The following is a 22,004-nucleotide window of genomic DNA, read 5'->3' as shown; positions in this document are numbered from 1 at the left end:
ACCTTGCGAAGGAACTCACATGGGAGAGCAGCACGAATATTGCATACGATTTTTTTTATTGTCATGTTTACTAAAAGGTAAACAAAAATCAGCACATCTTTCACAACTTAAGGTACCTTTTCACTTATAGTTATCAACTGTAGACCTACTACTGATTGTGCAATGATTTAATGGCCCGTGCACGAATGAATGGGAGGGGATGAATTTATTCGATTACGTTTAAAGATCATATCTGATCAATTACTGTGGAATGAATAGCGTACTAGGAAAACGTTCAAACTGGCTTCGTCAGAGGTGCGTCATCATCTTGCCTTGCTTTCATAGACTTGCACTGGATGTTATGATATAAGTCAATTTCTAAAAGTTTTTTCCTACTCCTACCTTAGTATAACCCCAATATGTTAATAATGCCTTTTATGCTAACGATCTCATTACTTTAGTACCAAATATCGAATAAACCCTTCATTATGCCTTGATGTTATCTCTCACCCAAGCCATGTACGCTGGAACGTGCGTGTAAACTCCTGGCCAGTCCTCCAGCCCACACCGGTTACCATAGGAAACGATTCCCTCCAAGTACCATACCTTCTGAAGCTTCATCAGCGGACCACCGGAATCGCCGTGACACGAGTCTTTCGCAAACTCACCGCCAGCACAGATCTGGTTGGACGTTACTACCGAGTTCTTCGTCATGTACTTCTCCCGACAACGATCGTGATCGTAAACCTTGATGCCCAACTTCTGCTTAATTACACTACGACTTCCTGTAGGAGTATAGCAAATAAAAGAGAACTGTAGTTTTTTTCAAACTGGTTTGGGATTGTGGACGTGTGGCTACACACCTTTGAGCGTACGGCCAAACCCGGTCACGAAGTTAACTTCACCCGTTTTCGACGACCGGAAGTCGGCCAGCGGCAGACAAACCGGTTGCACAAAATCCGTAAACTGGATCGACCTTGCCAACCGCACCAGGGCGATGTCGTGTGCGTGAGCCATCTGCTCATACTCCGGGTAAACGATGCTCGATTCGACTGCCACATCGATTGGTGGATCGGCACAGATTTGTTCCTGCTCCTCCGTGACGCAATCGATCTCGGTGTTGGTGTTGTATTCACCCAATCGCACGGAAACGCTGCAAATTAAAGGTTTCGTTAGAAGCATACTTTATAGTCGAGTAGCCTTTACACTTACAGTGTGCCTTCCTTGCGTTCTACCTCACCGACCACACAGTGGGCAGCGGTTAGCACATACCGCTGATTGATCAGTGACCCACCGCAGCTGAATTTTCGCTCGCCTTTCCGATTTTCGTACTGCATCAACGCCAACCAGGGAAACTCGTCGATGTCGGCATTTTCGCCTCCGTATATTCTCATGCCGATGCTGACGCCACATTCGTTCTTTTTCGGATTCGGCAGCAGGCCACCGACGAGCTGATCGAGCACAGCATTGCTGCTCGGTGCCTGCGTGGTGGTAGTAGCAGCCTGCTCGGTAGGACTGGCCGGTGACGGTACAACTGGTTGGGCACCGTTCCCGGGACAGCACACAAACGGCTGGCGTCCACTGGTGGCCCCGGTGCATTGAGACTTGCGCAGGAATTCACGTTCCTCCCAGCTGAGAATGCGTTGCTTGAAGTAGTCCAGTATGCTGTCACACTCGTAGATGGAGATGCATCGTCCCCGCAATCTCGTCGGGGTGGTACACTCTGTAAGAACAACATCCAAGAACACATTTCAATATCAATTTAAACTATACACGTTCTATGTCTTTAAACACTCAAAATAAATTATATAAAACAAACGATTAGAACTGAGTTGTGATTTTTGACAGTTGCTCGTTATCACCAGCACGTCCTTGATCTCCAGCATTCAAAATCCCTCGCGCGCACGCACACACGGGAGTCTATCAGCAGAGGCGTTCCAGATGGACGAAGCCGAACTGGTTCCTACCGGACGGCCGACGCTCACATGTACATCGTCCCTGATTGGGTCACTCATTTTTGCTTGCATCATCTCTGCCTACTGATCGCCAGAGCCATTATCGAACGTAACGACAAAAGACTTCAAACAGCTGTGCAAATATCTTACAAACGACACAGGAATTCGGCCAGACCTGAAATACAGGTTTATTGGCACAGCACAGGTACACACACGCACACACACGCACACGCGGTTCTCACGATCATAAAACGCGACGCCGTGGACTTACGTAGCTGCTGCTGGTGAGAACCTCCGATGTGTAGGGCTAACAGTACACACGCCGTACCCCACACGGCTCGACCGTAACCGATCATAGTTGTTCCGGCTTCCGGTACACCGTCTATAGTTCGTCCTCGCGTACACCGATCGGTAAAGGTCTTCTTCGTACGGGCGGTATAGAGTGAGAACCCTCCAGACGCTCGCCGGTTGAAAGAGGTGCGTTGGTCCGGGTTGCTCAAGACGCAACCGACACGTTCGAGCACCGATTAGCTACTAATAACAACCTCACTGCCAAACCGACCGAACTCTCGATCGGCTGGCGGCGAGTTTTCAAACAGCATACGAAATGCGTAACGGTCGCACACCGAATAGTGTTTGACCGTTGGCCGTTAACTGTCAGGATGGCACACTCACAAAGATGCCACAGCCGGTATTACCTTGCTGGAACAATATCTAATTTCCCGTAATACCGGAGGAAAATCCGACCAGTTTAACACCAAATTAGGTGAGTACGATTTGTGGGGATGTACCGAGCGCTTACGCAGTGGATCATGTGCCTGTTGATCGATAAGCTGCTGGAACGCAAGATTTTGTTTGTGTACAGAACCGCCAAATGACACCAAAATACACATACGGAACCCTGCCCTAAAGAACCACCCCGCCTATCATCCTCCTGCCCTCACTATCCACTTGCCGGTACCTCGTTTAGCAAACAAGCGTAGGGTTTTTGCATATTCATATAACACGGCTCAACCAGGTGTTTGTTTTGCTTTTCAAAAAACCTGCTTCCGCATGAACAACGTCGAAGAGCATTAACCAGACAAGTACAAGGTAAACGCCGTGCTCGAACAAGTAGCTGATGGTTTCGCACGTTTAGTGCGCCAGTGACTCAACGTGCACCGTAGCCTGAGGTTCGTCGATGCATCATCCACCGAACGGTCTAATCACATGCGAATGACGATTTGCGTACGGATGAGCCGTGTAATCTAGCCAACTAATTCCGATGTCACGACGCGTGATTTTTTTTTTAAATCAAACTTATTTTTAATATGGTTTCAACCATTTATATACTAATTAGCAATATGGTCCGGTAGTTCCTGATGAATTAGGAAAAAAATCTATACACATTCGATTGGATTTCATTAAACGACCCGAGAGTTATGATTCACTAGACATTAACCGATTCTTCACCGTCTTTTGCACCATAATTCGACAAACATGGTTTTATTTGAACTGTTTGCTCATGAAGTTAGAACACATTAAAAGTCTAATTTTTGGACTAAACCGCCCCGTACTGTTTAGAGTAAAGCCCTACGCACAGAACGAACCAATAGATAAGATTTATGAGTTGGGCAGCTTCGGGGTACAAAAAAAAATGAGAAAAATCCTTCCTAGGATATAATGTGAATGTTAACACTTTTTTTTGCCACAATCAGCTGAAAAAAAAATTTAATTACTTTTTTTTCTCTCTACTATCTTCTTCTTGTGCAACCCGAAGAAGTTAATTTCCTAAAAAGCACCGGAACCGGAATGATTTATGTAGCGCTGGGTAATGCTGCTTAGTCCATATTTCTTTTCGGTCCCATGTATCGTTTTCTTACCATCGTGAATGCTGTTCGCAAAGGACTGTTTCGGATGGTGGTGGAAATGCTGTTGGTAGCCTTCCCGTCGAGAAGGTGGAGCCCGTTGACTCACACGCAACCGTGTGATGAACGGATCGTCGGGAAAGTGAAACGCTTCGATTGCCGTTAGCGTGAAAAGTAAAATCAACCAACTTGAAGCAACCATTCTGCGCGAAAAGTATAACGATAAACACTGCGGCACAAAAAGGTGTACGCTAGCGTACGCAGTCCTCACACGACTGTTTGATAATACGACATTCGAACGTTGTTATACCGCTACCGGTGGCCTGAGGTAGGTTTGAAAGTAAAAAAGAAAAGAAAAAACATCTGTATTAATACACCCCCAGGACCGGTTTGAGCAGTTTGAAGATTTTGATAAAATCGTTGTCAAAAATGCTAATTCATTATGAGCTACCTGCAAAGGCAACGGTTTTTAAGAACCGATCGAAGGAAATCATTTGGTAAGGTTTTACATAAGAATGTGACGTTCGTACTGGACGTTCTTATGAAGCATTCCCATGATATGATGTCAATGTTTTGGGTGTGATTGATAGTATGATTGAAAGGTTTTTTTTAACAGCTAAACGATTTAAGGAATAAGGTTATGGTAATTCAAAGTACATTTAGGATATCATTATATCTTAAAGATCGTTCAATCATTTCAATATTTGATGAGAGGAAATTTTACGTTGAATGAAGTCCGTAAAATCTACTATTTGCCCTTACGAGATTTTATTTTGGGCAGTTAGGTAGGTGGCGAGGCGATAACGGCGCCGATCTTCATACGGCAGGACCGGGGCTCAAACCCCATCCGGACCGCCTCCCCGTACTTAAGGCTGACTGTTTTACTACGGGTAAAATCGAGACACATAAATGCAGAAATGGCAGACCGAGACTTCTCGAGGTTATAGTGCCAAGGAAGAGGGAGGATTGCACCAAGAAAAGATCAATGTTTGTCACGCTGATCCATTGATGATCAAAAGAAGCTTTTACCATGGTGTTATTTTTTTAGTTTCATTTGTTGTACCAATATTACTACTTCTGGTCACTGTTCAATTAGAACAATCTTGAATTTCTTTTTATCCTACAACAAAGGGGTTTCTTTTAGAGCTGAGAAACAGTCGTGGTGAAAAACTCTCATGCAGCTACGAGCGATAATTATGCTAAGCGTTTTCACTACTCCAAAACCATATGGGAGATTGATTAAGTACTGTCCAGTATTTGACTGGATTACATCAACGGCTTATCCAATCTAGAAATGGAATCGATTAACCTAAAACTGCCAAACCAGAAAGAACATGAAATCATTATGTAAATCTAATTAATCTTTATCTTTGTGAGATGAAACGGACGAAATTTTGGGTTCGTTTTACACACCCATCGAAGAGCCCATGGCGTGACGCTCGAAATTCCCTAGAGATCGATACCCCAACACATAAGACTTGGTTACCTTAGCGTTGTAAAGCCTTATCACGTATCATCATCATTGCTGCGAACGTCACATCCCTATTTGTATATCCAATTTTTTGTTCTAGAAGCTCTGTCTCCCACCTAATCGGGAACCTTTTCAAGGGTACTTGTTGGCAGTACAGCAAGGGCAGGAATGCGTGCACTTGTCGTTCGTTGGGTAACGTGAGTGAAGAAAACTCGCCCGTCCTGATGGGCCACACCGGATCGTGGGAATCGTTTCCTTGCATGTGTGCGGTACGCATGCAGCACACTAGGGGTGGAGATGTTTTGTAACATATTAAGAGGTCCATTGGGACGATTCGATGCCGAGGGAGGGATGATGATAGAGCGCTAAGACTTAAGCACTCACGATATTGAAGGGGTTTTGCATAGAAAAGATTAATCAGGATCCACTTAATAAAAATTGTCGGTGGGCTGAAAGAGTGGCAGTAGCACCCTTTTTAATCGGTAATAGGACGAATCAGAGGATCATACTCTCACTCATACTTACAGATAATAGAAAAGAGCCAAAATTTATACATTGTTTCTGAGCACTCGTCTAAAGTTGCTTTTTAAGAAAAAAAATCTCAAGCATGAAACATTTTCTCACGTAGCTTACCGTTAAGAGTTATCCCTCGAATACGGTCCAATTGTCGAAAATGTTCTTCCGTCATCATTAACAACGTGTTCAAAAACAAATCCTGCCAATTGCACTAGATCGCATGCTGTGTGACAATTACACTTTGTTTGGCAGTGACTGTTCTAGGTAAAGTCTTATCGATAAGAAATCATTATCGTTGGGTTCCTACTTTCATGCTTTTTGTTAACTCTTTATCATGAAGCGTATATTTTCAAGATTTCACCAAACTAGCCCCGGGTGCTATTAAGTGCTTTCGCGAACGGTTCCGTTTTCCACCGAGAAGCGGTAATCTATCATAATTTTTGTACGCATTTCTGCCTCCTGCTCCGGGAAAATGGAAAAATATGACGACACAATTTCCATCCACCGTACCGCGCGCACACCAGGGTGCAATTGCTGAAGGATAAAGGGTTGAGCGAGTGCGTCTCATTGAAGGCGGTTGAGAAGGATTTTTTTTTCTTCTCTCAGCTCATTTACGCCATTCCTGCCCGAGGGCAATAAATAAGATTTGGACAAAAAAAAAAAACACATTGTATCCTGCCTCGTGTTTCCCAATTGTGCTAAAGTCCGGTTCCGGGGGTTTGCGTTCGAAATCAACTTGTACTTGTACGGCCGGCTATTTCGGCCCCATTCCCCCAGAACCCCTTTTCAATTGTGCTGACAACGACGAACGGGTGGCGTTAGGCAGAAAACAATGTATCATTCATTAGTAGGCGACTTGCATTTTGGCTTCATTGCTAGCAGCTAAACAGCTTCTGCACACGACACGAGAACAAAACAGACAACAACAACAACAAAAACGCACAATAGGAGACATCAGCACACCTTCCACAGTGTTCCTTGCAGCGAAAAATCCCTACAAAAAAGGAAGAAAAAAAAATCACAAATTAGGAAATCTTGTCGCGTTTTCACAATTTTTTTATTCCGCTTTGCGTTCAGCGTGTCCTGAAGGAACAAAAAAAAAACCTTAAAACCCCCTTGCACACACCATTTGCAACTGAACGGACATGGCCGGCATGAATTGACTCGTTAAATATTTAGGTGTAATTGGAAAAATAATTAAAGTTATGGTTCCGCCCAACCGACGTGCACAACCCGTTCTGCCCGGCGGGCGTCTGAGACGCTCTGAGGATTCGCGACAGCTTGGCTGTATGAAGCGCATTGACCAAGAAAGCTGGGGAAAAACAATGTTTTTAATCCATTTATTCTGATTCGGGGTTTGCTGGTTGAGGCAACCCGGAGCCGGCAAGATGATATCCCTCGAGAGCTATGTGGGGCATACACATTCGTATACTAAATGATGTTTACCCAGTCGCCCAGGACGGAGTACGAATTTTTATGCATTTCGATTTAAGGCCTTGGTGGGCGTCCGCTCCTGAATTATTGTTAAAGGATTGACACTGGCCTTAGAGTGCTAGAAATCAAAGTCAATCTAGTGGCGTGTGCGGTACAGTTCATATCCCGGAACCCCCCAGAGTGAGCACGCAGTAACCTGCCGGCATCCGTTTCCCGAAACCAGCAATAACAATAAATAAATATAAAAGGCGTACCGATTTCGGCCAGTTTTTCTACTCGCCGCTTTTTTTGTTTGTTTATGAACATCTTCACATCCATTCGGAAAAAGGCCCACGTGGTGACCGAGCAGTGGATCCTTCCGGCCATTTCTAGGAGCGAGAAAATGGGAAGCGATGTAGAAGGAAAAAAACTGGTCCGCCCGCTCAAGGGAGCTCCCAGCACAGCGGGATGGTTTGGGCCTTTCGGGGGTAGCGTTTCCGGCGGCAGTAAGGCCTCAGATATACGACTCCGGTCACTGGGGGAAACTTTACACGAAAATCACGGGGCTGCACTGGTCAGAGGTTGTGGTTTTTGCGCGAGTCTAGGGGCCGAATCGTTGGGTAGATTTTATGAGATTTGCTACAAATGTAGCATAACCAGAAGAGGATATAAAACGAACAGCGGGAGACGCAGATGCGGAAAGGGGGTTTAAGAAGCGGAGGGCAGGAAGGACATTTCCTAGCACGATTAGAATTTGGCAAAACCGGATAGAAGTTGGTTGGGATGGGTTGGCGGTGGCTGATGGTGTTGAGTGATAAAAGCCAGCCCTGTTGATAGGATTTGTGTGTTTGTGGAAATGGAGGAGCTGTGGAAGAATCTTCGACAGTGTTTCAACCGGGGTAGATACAGAATTTAACATTCTGTAATGTTTAGAACGAAAAGTAAGAATGGTAGCATCAAACCGACGCGTTGCTTTGAGAGCGATCATCACTGTAGCTCAAACCGGTGGAGCAGTGCAATGCGCGTTGCATACCTTTAGGCGGAAAACGAGCGATGCGAGGCTGCACACGGTATGCAGCAGTTGGCGATCTTATAACATAGATTTTAATATGTTTCATCGTGTATTCTTATAGTATTTAAAATTCAGCACATAAAAATGCCTATTTATAATCCTATAAAGTTCCATAATATCCAAATATTTTCTGTTTGATTTTTCCATCCTTGTTTTTCCACGGATTATTTTGCACTCCTTGTTGCGATAATATAATTGTCTGAAAAGCAAATAAAAAAACCGAATCCCAAGCTATTTTTACTTGCATGCATGTGCTATAAAAATGAACGTATAATTTTTTCTTATCCTCCTTGGCTCTAATCCCACTAACCTCAATATCCTGAAATTGCTCACAATGCGTGTATCCGGGCCCGGTATTCATCGGTCGACCCTTTTGGCACAAAAGTGCCGTGCCCTATTCCCTCCAGCCAAGCAATCTCATGACACTCATTTCGGCACCCTCAAAAGACCGATTAAGTAAGCACACCTAAGGGCAAGGTGTGCTCCGTACATCCTTTGACCAGAGGGAAACGTTCGCCTAAACACTAACCCAAAAACTTTGTGTAATCATTTCAAGCCTAAATCCTTCGCTCGCACACACTCGCACACTGTCCCCTGTTTTGTTTTGGTTGGTACGAAAGCTAGCCGAAAAAGACAACATCTTCCGACATCTTCCCTTCAGGTCTCGGAACGTCCTTAAACGTCGCTACACACAATCAAAGCCAAAGCATGTGAGCTGAGGGAGAACAGAAAAACGAGTTTCTCGAAATTTACGCAACACGTTCTTAATCTACATACGGCGCATAAAAAAGCGATAAAAGAGCAGTTTTGAGGTGGAAAGCAAAAGAAGAAGGAGCGAGTTTTTTGCTCTTGTGCGTTGGCTACGGTACTGCTAACATTTATGGCTAAATAGTCTCCGGCGGCTGCGATAAGGAAATGTTGTTCAGCCCCCTTTTCCCGAAAGGAATACGAATCCCAACTTCATGCAACAACTTCATTTTGACGCTATATTTATGGTGAACTTTGAATAAATTACGACACATCAGGGTCATCCGTTTGGTGGACGTGGACAGCACGTGGTAGCTGTAGGCTTCGGGCTATTTTTCAGGCTCCTGTTGATTTTCCTCCTGTTTCCGTGGACCGATAGGCTTCTGTTTTATCAGAGAAGGTAATTCACTTGCTGCAATCATCGAGTATAGCCATCGAGACGATCCTCTCATCACCATCAACCATCATCATCGATACCATCGATTGTCATCGTAAAGGACGTAAAAAGAAACATAAAACTAGTGTAATCGACACATTCGTCGCTCTGTGGCAGGACGTCCGTGCACCATGGTCAGTGGCGCCAGCTGCCCATCACACGTGGAAGGCGCTTTTTGCGGAGAAAACAGAACATTAATTTTCCACTTCCATTCCACCGGCCTCGCCGCACCACTTTCACCAACAAAACCCAACTGACCAACGTTTCCGATAGGCTGCGTTGCGAAAACCGACTGTGCCCTTTTGCCGGAAACTTTGTCCATTTCCCGTTTGCATTTGCGAATAAATCATAAAAATATCTCCAACACTCGTTGACCAGTTTGCTTTCTTTCTCCCAGTGTGGGGTATGGAATGAGCATTTTTGACGCCAGTGGATAAGCCCGAAAGGGAGGGGGAACAGTTTACCAGGACTCGTGTGCATGGTGAGATGGTGAAGATAAAAGGACGGAAGTTGTGCCAAATTTCCTGTTGTCGCTCGTGTGGTATAATGGAACAGTGTGCTTTCTTCTGGGGTAGACAAGAAAAAAAAAGAACATTGGGGTTAGAATTAGGTCACCACCGTTGGGCAAAATTGGTTTTCCATCATTGGTAAAATAATAAATGAATATCGACACCATCAATCAGTGCAATTCATCGGGGTGATTTTTGCCAACGCAATTGTGTAAGAGATAATTATTTGTTTATTTTATCGGTCCCGAGGGGAATGAAAGTTTGTTAGAGTATGAGAAGATCTAATTTTTACTTATTTTCCCTTATGCTTTCACGCAATACTGTAAATATTTTATAATAAATAAAAACCGAAATGATTGTTTGAACTTTATCAATAATATCCTACTTCTCTCTGTTAGAGGAAGAACCTAAACAAAGAAAACAATCTTAATAATCTCCCGTTCTTGCTTCAAATCCAGATGGTACGAAAACAGAAAAGACTATCAGAACAAGAAAACAACCAGCTCCACACCAATTACGCAACGCATGCCCTTCCGGGGCCAAGCCTTTTCGCTTGAGCCACCTCAAAAACACCGTTCAACAGTGCTTAACAGGCGCCTGCAAAGCCCACGTAAGTCGCGTAACTCTTTCTTCCTTCTCTTTTGGCAAAACCATCAAGCATATTAGGTCCTCCATTTTGAACGCATTATGCATATGCTGGCACAAAGGACCAGCACAAACAAAGAAAAAACATGCAGCAGCAAAAAATAATGCCTAAAAATACCAAAACATAATCGTCCACGTTCGGCGAAAGAACATTTGCCGAAAAAGTAGATCTCTGTGTTAGAAAAACACCTAAGTGGCGGAAATTAGGATGAAGAAAAGGGTAGGCAGCTGGCAGCCGTTCCCTTCTGCTCGATCGCAACGCACCGAGAAACTACATCGGGCGTCGTAACCTGATCGGGCGGCAGGCACTCCGGTAGGCCCGAGTGGTAGGATCCTTCCGTGGGCCACAAGGCTTTCGTTGTTGGCGTCATTATTACGCTTTTCGGTGCTGCTTTATGCGCAGCTTTGTTTTGATCGTAATCATTATTGCTTGTTTTGTGTGTGTGTGTTTCGTAGAATTTCCGTGTGTAGGGAGGGATATTTTTAGCAACCTAAACAACACAGCTTTAGCTCGCAAAACAATAACAACTGGAAAAAGATGTGAAGAATAGCATGAACCTTAAAAGAAAACATGAAATTCTTCCCGATTGCATAATAACTACAGGGTGAAGCCATAGAAAATTGGTAAACCTGTTAAGGAAGGGTTCAAAAACAAGTTGTATCACTGATGGAATAAGATGAGAGAGTGCTTAAGCTAATAAAAGAAAATCGAATTACAAGTTAAAATTATCATAATTTTAAACGAATCGTAGCCGTCGTCGATCGAGCCCGGGAAGATCGATTGGCAAATCTATAAATAAATTATTGGGCATCAGAGTTTCGGGTGAGCTATCAAAAGGGCATGATTTATTTTATGTTCTTCTCGATTTCGCTGAAGTTAGGATCGTCATAAATAATATTTTTAGCAGTAAAACATATCCTCAAGATTCACAGTCCAATAGGAGTAGATCGATTGATCCTCCGATTTTGATTATGTTTTGGATGTTGTACACCCATTTCTCGCCATGCCCTTTGTCCGATGACTTTAGACAATCCTATCCCGAAGCCTTCCCGCGCGATACCTACAATCGCACCAAACGATTGAACTTTGCTGGTGCCGGGGTTAACCCCATCTCGGTAACTTCCCATCTCCCGGCCCGGTTCTTCCCCGGCCGGACACAAAAACCCATTAGTAACCATTTAGATAATGACCGGCCGAAAGTCCCACTGTAACCAGTTAAATTAAGTATCCATTTGCTTAGCAACCATGCCTTTCGGTATCGGAGTCCACTCCTTAAGCCGAAAACCGCCCGGAGTGTCTAAGCACGCCCGATGGATGTAAATCACTTTTACTGCACTGCAAACGCCATTAAACCGGCTCAAAGGGGCTCAACGATTTTTGCGGGAGGGACATCGGGCCTAATGGTTCGGCCGGCGTACGCCACCGGAACTGGTTCCGAGGCCGTCTCGAAGGAAGGACGACAGAATCTTCTATAAATCTTTCATCCCACCGACGTGCCGGCGATTGGGAAATGGTAAAAAGGATTAGATTTCTTACTGTCCGGCGACTGCTGGACATGAATTATGAAGGCACCGGTGGACGGTTCCGTTTTCGGTTTGCCGCATGATTAGAGTCGATTTTGCCCTGCACCACAGGAACCAGTTTTCTTTCGCGGCGAAACAAACAATCCACTCGCACTTAAGATTTTCCCGAAATGAGCGCCAAACTTCTGGGTTACCGGCGGGCATCAGCGTCAGCGAAAAGGCACGCGTACCGCGATGTTGTTTTTCCGGGCGTTCTTCGCGTTAAACAACATACGTGAGCGTTGGCGCGGAATGTTGAAAAACCTTCGTGCGCGAAAGGAGCCGTACCTCATCAGCTCGCGACAGCTTCCGGGTATGTAGCGTACGTCACACGCAAGTGTGTCAATATTTGTTTGTTGGATATGAACATGTCAAGTGGCAGCTCACAGCAACTTTCTTACGGGCCGTTGTCCTACGCGGCACAGGGCTGCCGGTTTCGTGGGTTGTAATTAATTTGTAATTACTTTCTTGCCAGAACACTTTAACGCTGGCGGTGTGTTAAGATGTTTATAATGAATTTTGATTTCAGCCTCGGTCGGAAAGATAAATATTGAAAGGAGTAGGTAACCCACGAACCGATAAAAATACTCACTCGCTTGAAGGTAACAATGTTCAAGAGCACAACGAAAACACTTGTATGTGATTTGTTTTCTAAAACAGAAAAACGTGGGGTATTTTGATTCGATTTTTATGAAATTTTGACTTTTTTTTGTCTTGTATCATTTCATCGAAGCTCTTGCTGGCACTCGAAATTAATATTTTTAATCACAATAAAGCTGCCGAGCCCTTCCCTTTCGGTGGGCAGGAAGTTTTATCCATAGGGTGATTCATCGTACATCGCTTCTAATCCAAAAATGGCATACGCACGAGGGTAAGGGTTTGCTGTCGTTTGTGTGTGTGCGAGTGTGAGTGTCCCTAGGGAGCGGTTTCAATAAACGCTGGCATGGCAGAGCGTGTTACTGTGTTACCATAATTAATGAAAGACACTTTCCTGACGTTCCATGTGTGCCCTACATTCTGGGCTGTATTTGCATACGTTGCAAAACCTTGCTGGCGGGCCGTATTTTGTGGAGTTTTATTGCGAAGAATATAATATTTAAAATAAAACAAGATAAAAAAATAAAATAATTAAAAATATAAAAATGGCCGTTAATATTGTAATAAGAAATAAAAAGTTAAGATTAAATTAAATTTAAATACATGGTAAATGTCAATCAAGATATATTAAAAGGTTTAATAATTCAATTTACTTACTTACTTACTTATCAGGCGCTACAACCGCTTTGCGGTCTTGGCCTGCTGTAACAATCCTCGATACCGCTCACGGTTTAGCGCTGTCCTTTACCAATCCGTTATCCCGGCCGTTCTGGTGGAGCTCAATCACTCCATCCCAATTTGGGCTTACCACCCCTCCTCTGTCCGTGTGGACGGCCTTAAAGGACTTTACGGGCTGGGTCGCCCGGTGTCATTCTCATGAAGTTACCAGCCCACCGGAGCCTGGCGAGTCTTATTCGCTGCACGATGGTAAGATTATCGTACAGTTCGTAGAGCTCGTCATTGTAGCGGCTCCTTCCACACATACGGGGCCAAAAATCCTTCTGAGCATCTTCCTCTCGAACGCGTCTAAGAGGGTTTCATCAGTTTTGGACAGAGTCCATGTCTCAGAGGCGTATGTGAGTACTGGGACTATAAATGTTCTGTACAGTCCCAGCTTCGTCCGTCACGACAGGTATTTAGAGTGGAGCAGTTTCCTCAGGCTGGAGTATGGCCGGTTGGTAGCCAGCACCCTTGCGCGTAACTCAACATCAATGTTGTTGTCGGTGCTGACTTTTGACCAGACCAGATAAGTTAAGTTTTGGACGATTTCGAAGGTGCGGTCACCTATCTGTACATCACCCCTGCGTAAATCAGTGTTTGTTAGCAGGGCCGTTGGTGGTGCGCCACTATCATTTTGGTTTTCGCCTCGTTAATCTCCAACCCGAGGTTCTGTGCCGCACGCTCGATCCTTTGATAAGCTTCTGCTACATAGCAGAGCCTCAAACCAATGATGTCTATGTTATCAGGGTATGCCAGGATCTGGATTGACTTATAGAAGATGGTCCCCGAAGTTTCCACCTCCGAGTCGCGGGTGGCTCTCTCTAGCGCCAGGTTGAAAAGGAGACAGGCAAACCCATCTCCCTGGCGCCCTGGCCCTTGGTGGTAGCAAAGGGCCCTGAGAGTTTTTCATCCTGGCATGTGATGTTGGCCATTGTCATTCTTACAAGCCTGGTAAACTTGGCCGGGATTCCAAACGAGCTCATTGCGTCGTACAGTTTTACCCTGGCTATGCTGTCATATGCGGCTTTAAAATCAATGAAGAGATTGTAGGAGTGGAGCTGCTGCTCCGCCATCTTCTCCAAGATTTGTCGCATCGTGAAGATCTGGTCAGTAGTTGATTTTCCTCTCTGATTGTTTCCAACTATCTCTTCAACGAATGGGGCAAGTAATAAGTTTATTTAATCCAATAAATTCAAACAAACTGGAATGTCACTTAAAATTTGTTAATTTAGTGCAATTTTATGATATTTCTAAGATGCGTCCAAATGCTGAAAGCGTACTCACTGTAATTTGATAGCTAAAGCTAATAGCTAAAAATAAACCCTTGTACGACCTGTCCAAAACTTTAAAATCCCTGCCTCCCATCAGGGCAGATCGTTTGCACGTTTTCCAGTTACGTTTAATGGTCATCCTGCAAAAACGTGTCCGCTCCGCAATCCAAACCTCCCAATAGTACAGTAATCGGCAATCGGCAAACGGCCAAACAAGGGATGGTGCCTCATAACAACCTGTGTATGTAAGCTTAAAATAGTAACCCCTGAAAGAATTTTACACACACACAAACATTCGCTATCAAGATGTCCAAACTTGACCGGGTTACGTCCACTTTTCCATCACCATCCGAGCCCCACACTGCTAATGGCCTGTGAATGTAGAATTGTAATCCATGCTTCTTCCAGCGTACCGGTCGGTCCGATGCGCTAGCACCATCACACGAAACCGGCCACAGAAGGCACCCACCGAAACAGTAATTTAATATATTCATCAGGCTGCAAAAATGAAACCGAAAAACGGTCCAGCAAAAGGTGGCCAACCGGTATCACTGGCACGTTGGCCGAGGCATAGCAACGAAGTTTTGCGACTCTGCGCCGCCCCACATGAAGAGAACATAAAGGTTTGCCCTTCCTTGTCCTTCACGGCACGGTGTACAGCATCGGGCCGGCAGCATAATGTTGATGATGAACGATGTAACAAAACGTAACGCAAGGATGGTGTGTGGGGTACGAGATGAGGTGGGGTTTGGCGAAGCCCCAAAAATCCTCCGAACCCCCATTCTTCCGGACGCTGTCACCTCACAAACGGTGCCGAAACGGTTTATGCTACTCTCCGCAGCTATCTCTTTCTGAAATTCGGCATTCCATTTCTACGATGCTCTTGCGTTTCATTCATTGACGTGTGTAGTCTGATGCGCTGAATGAGCATAAACTACACCGCAACCTTTTTTCGAGTGGGCCACCAGTCGAAGAAGATCCAGATCCGTTGGTGGCGCACGAGCGTGGCTAGTGGAAGCAGAAGAACCACAAATCTCAAGCAGAAAACCTTGAATCTGTTCAGCTATTCGTTTCCTTCCCAATTGGGCGAACACGTCTTCAAATCGCATCACTCGCACTTCACGGCCTAGTATCAACAACACGAACGCTAGCTTCTAGTGGTTCCGATCCGATGTTGCTTCGAACGAGCCATCGAGCCCTCGCGTGAGCACGGTTTCCTACTATAATTGGGGCTCGAGTGAGTGAGTTTGTCGTTCGGATGGCATTGAAATCGAACGCTTTTGAGGGTTCTGGCGCCTATAACGAGGGAGCCTTTACTACCTGGAAGTTTAAAAAGGTGCGCTTTATTTATAGCGAGACCTATTCTTACCTAAAATTCCAATTGTGGAACGGATCGCAGAGACTTAAAATCTCCAACTATTTTTTGTTTAATAAATTTAAGCTATTCTATCTTTTATAAATAACAGTCCAATCGCCTTTATTTGGATACATTTTGTCATTTCCCTCAACTTTTCCAACTTATTCTAATTGCTTCAAACTAATATCATTTTTTCAGTAACTTTTCATTACTTCAAACTAATATGCCAAATTTTACATCACAAAACCGTCGCGTGTCAATAATATGCTCATTAAATAAACAATTTTAACATCCCTCCCTTTATTGCTCATACAATTTTATGCGAATTTTTACAGCTTTCGGTAATTGGATGGAACTTTCGTGGGGAAGCTATGGGAGCCCTCATTTTGCCATCCCAACAGCATTATGACTGGTCTACCAGTCCCAAACTAATTGGAATATGTGTAATAAATTTTCACACCCATATTTTTCCCGTTAGTGTCCGCCCCCAAAACCAACCAACCCGAATGGGGGGTTTTGTGTGTATTTTAGAAACCCATTTCCAAGTTGCTAAAAAAAAGTGGCATCTAAACGCCAAAAACCTAACGGCAATCGATCACGGAAGCCGCGTTTCCCGAACGTATAGGTGATCGAAATTGCATTCTCACATCAAGGACGAATGGACCCCCGGTTGCCCATGTTGTTCGGTGATAGAACATACCTTAGTCATCGTTCTAGAACTGAGAAATGATTATTGGGTTCTATGCCTCACCCTAAACCGTGTTCCGTGTTCAGCAACAAAAAGCTAAAAACTAAATATTACAAAACTACATTTCACCTCCGAAAGCGAGGACGAAACGTACCGGTCCGGGTGTATAATTATCTGCGGCAAGATTTCGTAATTTAGCGCATCAATTCCTACCGTATGCTATCGTTCCCTGCTAACGGGAAGGGCCAAGACCTAGCCCATTTGTCACTGCCGAGTGTTCTGGGGTTTTTTTTTTTGGTTTATTTGTGACTGCACATTGTTCAATCATTTGGGCGTATGAAGGTGGATCAACTGCGTGGACAGAACACATAATAACAGATACAGCAACGGCCCAGCTGAAACACAACAAACAGCCGGAACTCCCCGAAACTCCACTGCGGAACCCAAACGCTGAGGAATGGTCGATAATTGCAGGTTAGGAACGGATCGAGGGCAGCATTTGCGCGACGCCTGCACGCACCCAGAATGCTTGTTTGCATTAGTAACTTTCCCAAAATGCCACATCGTGCTGCTTGATTGGAAATGGGCAGTTGTTAAACGACTTATGTCTAATCTTCTTGCGTTAATATATTCCAAGCCAGCTTTTTCCTTTCAAACGATCCCCTTTCATGGTCTTCAGTTTGGAATTCCGGAAATGGTTCTACTGATCTAGAAAACTGGTTAGCGCCGCGTTCTGGCTCCATTCCAAACCCCGCGAGAAAATTTGCCAATTCATGCAACCCACCAATCGTTGCCAATCATAAAACTTCGCATCACGAATACGTTCTAAAGTCACGCTCGAGTAAATTTTTGCTATACTTCACATTCACTTTTCGTTCAGCGACTGTTGTGAGCTTCGTTAAATTCGCAACTCGATATGTTAAACCGGTTCTTCACTTGGTAAGAATTCTGTGTTGCTCGTCTTCTTCAAAAACCCTAACTTTGTTTGGGCTTCAGATCATTCTTCTAAGCATCAGGTAGATTACGTAAACCGCCAATCACCAGATTATTGTGCATACATTTAGCAGATCACTAACGGTATCTTTCCGTATGATGATTTGATGATGAATATGGAAATTTATTTTGCTTTTTAGTAAGCTTTATTTGATAAAATTGAGATATAAAATTTACGATTTGTATGTTAAACTTATTCCTAGCAGAAAACATTTATATAAGGAAAAAAATAGAGTTAGGTTTGAAAAAAAATATCACAAAAAATTGAGCAAAGCATGAACGGCCACAACAATTGCGAAAAGCAGAGAAAAAAGAATAAAACACCCAAGAACGAAATCCACGATTGCACAATTTACAGACCGCGGGAGAGAAACCAGTTCTACAAAGAAAATGAAAGAAAAAAAAAGCTGAACAGAAACCGGAAAAAAATGGAAAACGAAGTTAGTGGAGTATATCAACGAACAAGAATAGCAGCAGCAAAACAATGCAACGAAGCAACCGAGATAGAGAATGAGATAAATGATGACAGCACAAAAAAGAGGAGGAAAAAAACACACAACCATCAAGTGTGCAGTAAATAAGGAGATGAAAATGAAATTGAGGAATAAATGCAGAATAAAGGGGATTTGCGAAAGCGAAAGAAGCTAGAACGTACCATAAATTGACGGGGCAAAAGAGAACGCGAAACAAGAATGGTATATAGAATCGAAAAGAGACTACGGCAATGTACGAGGCCCACCGCTGCAAGAAGAAACTTCAAGTTCAAGATCTTTCCAGCCAGTTTCTTACAGGGAAAAACTCGCTTCGCGAAAGCAACCAGGCCAGCGGGCTAAATCCAACCATCCGGGCCAGTACTTCACGAGGTAAGATCACACACACGCGGGCATCGCGGGAACACACGGAAACAAAATGAGTTGAGAAATTGTGTACTAAAATCCCCGGGTCGATGGAAGTAAAAGTGCACACAACCAGAGGCACATTCCTTACCGGGTTTCTCCGCAGCAGTCTCGTGACGCAAAGAGTTGGCGAGGCCTGTTTTTTTTTTTATCTTAATTTCTTAGCATCACACGATCATCCTCGTTCCTGTTTTAACCCTCCCCACGGGAAGCCACGATCCAAACACAAGCCGATATGTGATTCGCAGCCTAATGTTATGCCACCATTGACAGCTGGTGCGACTGCTTGGCAGCAGCCGTCTTTTTCCAACCATTCCAAGGCCAACTTTGTTTTGGAACGAAGCATTCGCGTTGCGAGTGTGCGTTTGCAAAGAGATCACACACAAACACCAATAAGGAATTGTGGAAAAGACGTTCAAGCATTCTTAAGAACTTTTTCGCAAAACGTAAAAGCAGCAAACCGTGGTTGGAATACGAAGTAAAACACGCAATAATGGCAGAAGCAAGTCGCAATGAAGCATTGCGAAACAGAGAGAGAGAGAGAGAGAGAGAGAGAGAGAGAGAAAGAGTTAAAAAGAAACACAAGAAAATCAAGCGTATAGCGTAGCATCATTCATGTAGAACCGAGCGAGCGCTAAGCACCTTTTTCTTACATCATCCTGGACTCTTTGGAGTGGTCTAAAACGAGGCTCTTACTACCAGGGAAAGCGCAAGTGCAACGAAAGCAAAGATCGGTGCGGAATGTGCAGCATATGGGTTTGGGGAAGCGTAGGATGTAGTCATTGTGGCGTAAAAACGAATCCACGGGAAAATCTTGCAGTATGCGGTGGTAAAGTGTCGAAGAGAAGGAATGGATGAAAATAAATGCAATCAATTACTCGGAATTGCAAGATACGGCTTGCGAGGCACTGTTTTTCTATTTGTATATAACGATTACATCGTACTGGGTGCTGGCTTCATGCCAGAACGGATCTGGCGTAAAGTATATAGGATTGTCAAATTTAATTTTACTACGACAAAGTAAAGATTCTATGGTAAGGATTGACAGGAGTGGCTGGTGAGGAAAGTACACTTTCAGCAAATATGTTACAGTTTTCGGAACGGATAATTGAGGTATAAATTCGAGGATTAATAATACAATAAATACAAGGATTTCGTATAATTTAAAAGTGTATATAATTAAATTAAAAACAAATATAATTAAGAGATCGGATCGGACCGGTGGTAGAGGCGATAACGACGCCAGTCTTCATACGACAGGACCTGGGTTCACATCCGGGGGATTGTCCGGGGACGTGGCAAAAGTTTGCTCCAACGTTGTCTAATGTTGTCTGAAATAGAAATAATTTATAATTTACCATTTTAGAGTGTTTTAGAGATTCAAAGATTGCGACTCAGATATTTTTTTTTTTATTCATAAAGAACGGCCTGGCCGTATTGCTTAAAGCTAAATTACAAAAATAAGTACAATTCACGATGGTTTGGAAACATTTCCTTCTCCAAACCGTGAAAGGGCACCTTATCCCGGGTGAGCTCGGTTGATATATATCCGTCATCCAGTAGTCGTGGTAGTGTTGGTTGCGAGGGTCGGTATCGTAGGTGATCATCTCATCCCGTTTGTTTTTTGGGATATGCCATCGTCAGTTTTCTGCGTGTCGAGATCCAGCGTTCTTCCATCCCTCTGGCTTGTCTGCTTTCTTTGACCGTTGCAACACGCCATTGCAACGGTGTAGTTTTGGTCCTGGATCATCCTGGATATTCCGTCTATGCCATACCAAGCCCCTCTAATATCGCACTCATTCATACATTCATTCATTCAATCAGTCATTCATCATCATACACACAAGCGAGATACAACACGTATAACAGACAAACAGTAGGAGTGGAAGGAAAGAAGGTAAGGTACTAAACTACAATACCATTCGCTCGGCAGAACTCAAAAATAGCCCTCAGGTAGGCATCATCCCCGCCACCCAGCAGATCTCGAATTGGAACATTGGGCGTTCTGCCGATGTCCCGAACTGCGTCCAATAGGGAGGGTCGTGCTGCCTCGTACTCCAGACAAGACCATAGAATATGATCTATGTCATGGTATCCGAGGCCGCAGCCACATGTTTTGGAGTCGGCCCGTCCTATACGCTGGAGATGCGCACCCAATGCGAAATGGTTAGACCTAAGCCTAGACATCATTCGAATGAACGCACGATCTCCTGAGATGCCTTGGAACCAGGGCTTCAAGCTAACTTGGGGAGTGATCGAATATAAAAACCTCCCAAGCTCATCTGTGTCCCACATACTCTGCCACCGAGCCATGCAGAGAGATTGTGGGGCACGCATGTGCTCGTGAGGTAGGATAGGCCTATCAAAAAGAGACCCTTCCGAAGCGCCCTTTTTGGCCAATTGATCTGCCTTTTCATTGCCTAGAATACCGCAATGAGCGGGCAACCAAACAAGAGATATTCGGAAAGATTTTTCAAACAAGGAGCTTAAGACCTTTAAAATTTCTTTCACAAAATAGTCAGGGCTCTTAATTGCCTTCACAGACTTTAGTGCTTCGACAGCGCTTAAGCTGTCGGAGAAGATGAAATATTCGTCTGGAGGACAAGCACTTATGATCAATAAGGCGTAAAAGATTGCGGCGAGCTCCGCTATGTAGATTGAGCATGGTCGGCGTAGTTGAAAAAATGCTTCGGAATCGATGTTATATACGCCAAAACCGATGCCCTGCTCTGAGGAGGATCCGTCTGTGTAAAATTGGTTTCGGTTCAAATGGCCATACTTTTCCATAAAAATGCTGGGAATTGTCGTCCTGCGAAGACTATCGGAGATAGACTTTGTATCCTCTTTTAAAGAGGTATCTACTATAAAACGGGAACTGCAGGACCCTGGCAAGCTGGCACGATTTACATTTTCTGGACTGCTAGGGTGTACCTGTAAAGAGGCAAAATCATGATATGTGTTCATGATTTTGCATTTAGATCCTATCTCATGCAGTGTGTTGAAGTTCTCGATTATCAATGGGTTTGAGACAGTAGAGCGTACGAGAAGGCGAAGCGAGAGTAGCTCAAAACGGAGCGCTAGCGGCATCACTCCACACATCACTTCGAGCGACATCGTGTGGGTTGATTTCATACAGCCCAATGCGATTCTCAGACAACGATACTGGATGCGTTCTAGACGGATCAGATGCGTCTTGGCTGCCCAATGGAAGCATATGCATCCATACTCCAAGACGGACAGTATCGTTGTCTTGTACAGCTTAAGGATGTCTGATGGGTGCGCACCCCACCAGAATCCGGTAATCGTTCTGAGAAAATTGATTCTTCTGG

At 44.3% G+C, this 22,004-nt stretch overlaps 1 protein-coding gene and 1 long non-coding RNA gene across 3 annotated transcripts; both read right to left on the bottom strand.

The window, feature by feature from the left end:
• Positions 1-35: 35 nt before the first annotated feature.
• On the bottom strand, positions 36-2,477 carry LOC118505450 (serine protease 7-like). 2 transcript variants are annotated; one of them, XM_036041249.1, is made up of 4 exons: positions 2,206-2,477; positions 1,192-1,702; positions 843-1,132; positions 36-764 (listed from the first exon to the last, which is right to left on the bottom strand). In XM_036041249.1, the coding sequence occupies exons 1-4, from the start codon at positions 2,288-2,290 to the stop codon at positions 466-468; spliced, it is 1,185 nt and encodes a 394-aa protein (XP_035897142.1). In that variant the 5' UTR covers positions 2,291-2,477; the 3' UTR covers positions 36-465. The 2 variants fall into 2 exon arrangements, with proteins under 2 accessions (XP_035897142.1, XP_035897143.1); XM_036041250.1 differs by lacking the exon at positions 2,206-2,477 and adding an exon at positions 1,799-1,930.
• A 17,818-nt stretch (positions 2,478-20,295) lies between these two features.
• Positions 20,296-21,561, bottom strand: LOC118505449. The gene is made up of 2 exons (XR_004905424.1): positions 20,595-21,561; positions 20,296-20,459 (listed from the first exon to the last, which is right to left on the bottom strand). It is a non-coding gene; the product is annotated as an uncharacterized LOC118505449 (long non-coding RNA).
• Positions 21,562-22,004: the final 443 nt, after the last annotated feature.

This window comes from Anopheles stephensi, chromosome 2, assembly GCF_013141755.1.
Source record: "Anopheles stephensi strain Indian chromosome 2, UCI_ANSTEP_V1.0, whole genome shotgun sequence".
Lineage (NCBI taxonomy): Eukaryota > Metazoa > Arthropoda > Insecta > Diptera > Culicidae > Anopheles > Anopheles stephensi.
This window is presented reverse-complemented; position numbering and strand designations above follow the sequence as displayed.

Coding starts and splice junctions, on each gene's coding strand:
- LOC118505450 (XM_036041249.1), bottom strand. CDS start 2,290: ATGATCGGTTACGGTCGAGCCGTGTGGGGTACGGCGTGTGTACTGTTA. Junction 1,133..1,191: donor GAACGCAAGGAAGGCACACT/GTAAGTGTAAAG, acceptor TTTAATTTGCAG/CGTTTCCGTGCGATTGGGTG. Junction 765..842: donor GTTTGGCCGTACGCTCAAAG/GTGTGTAGCCAC, acceptor ATACTCCTACAG/GAAGTCGTAGTGTAATTAAG.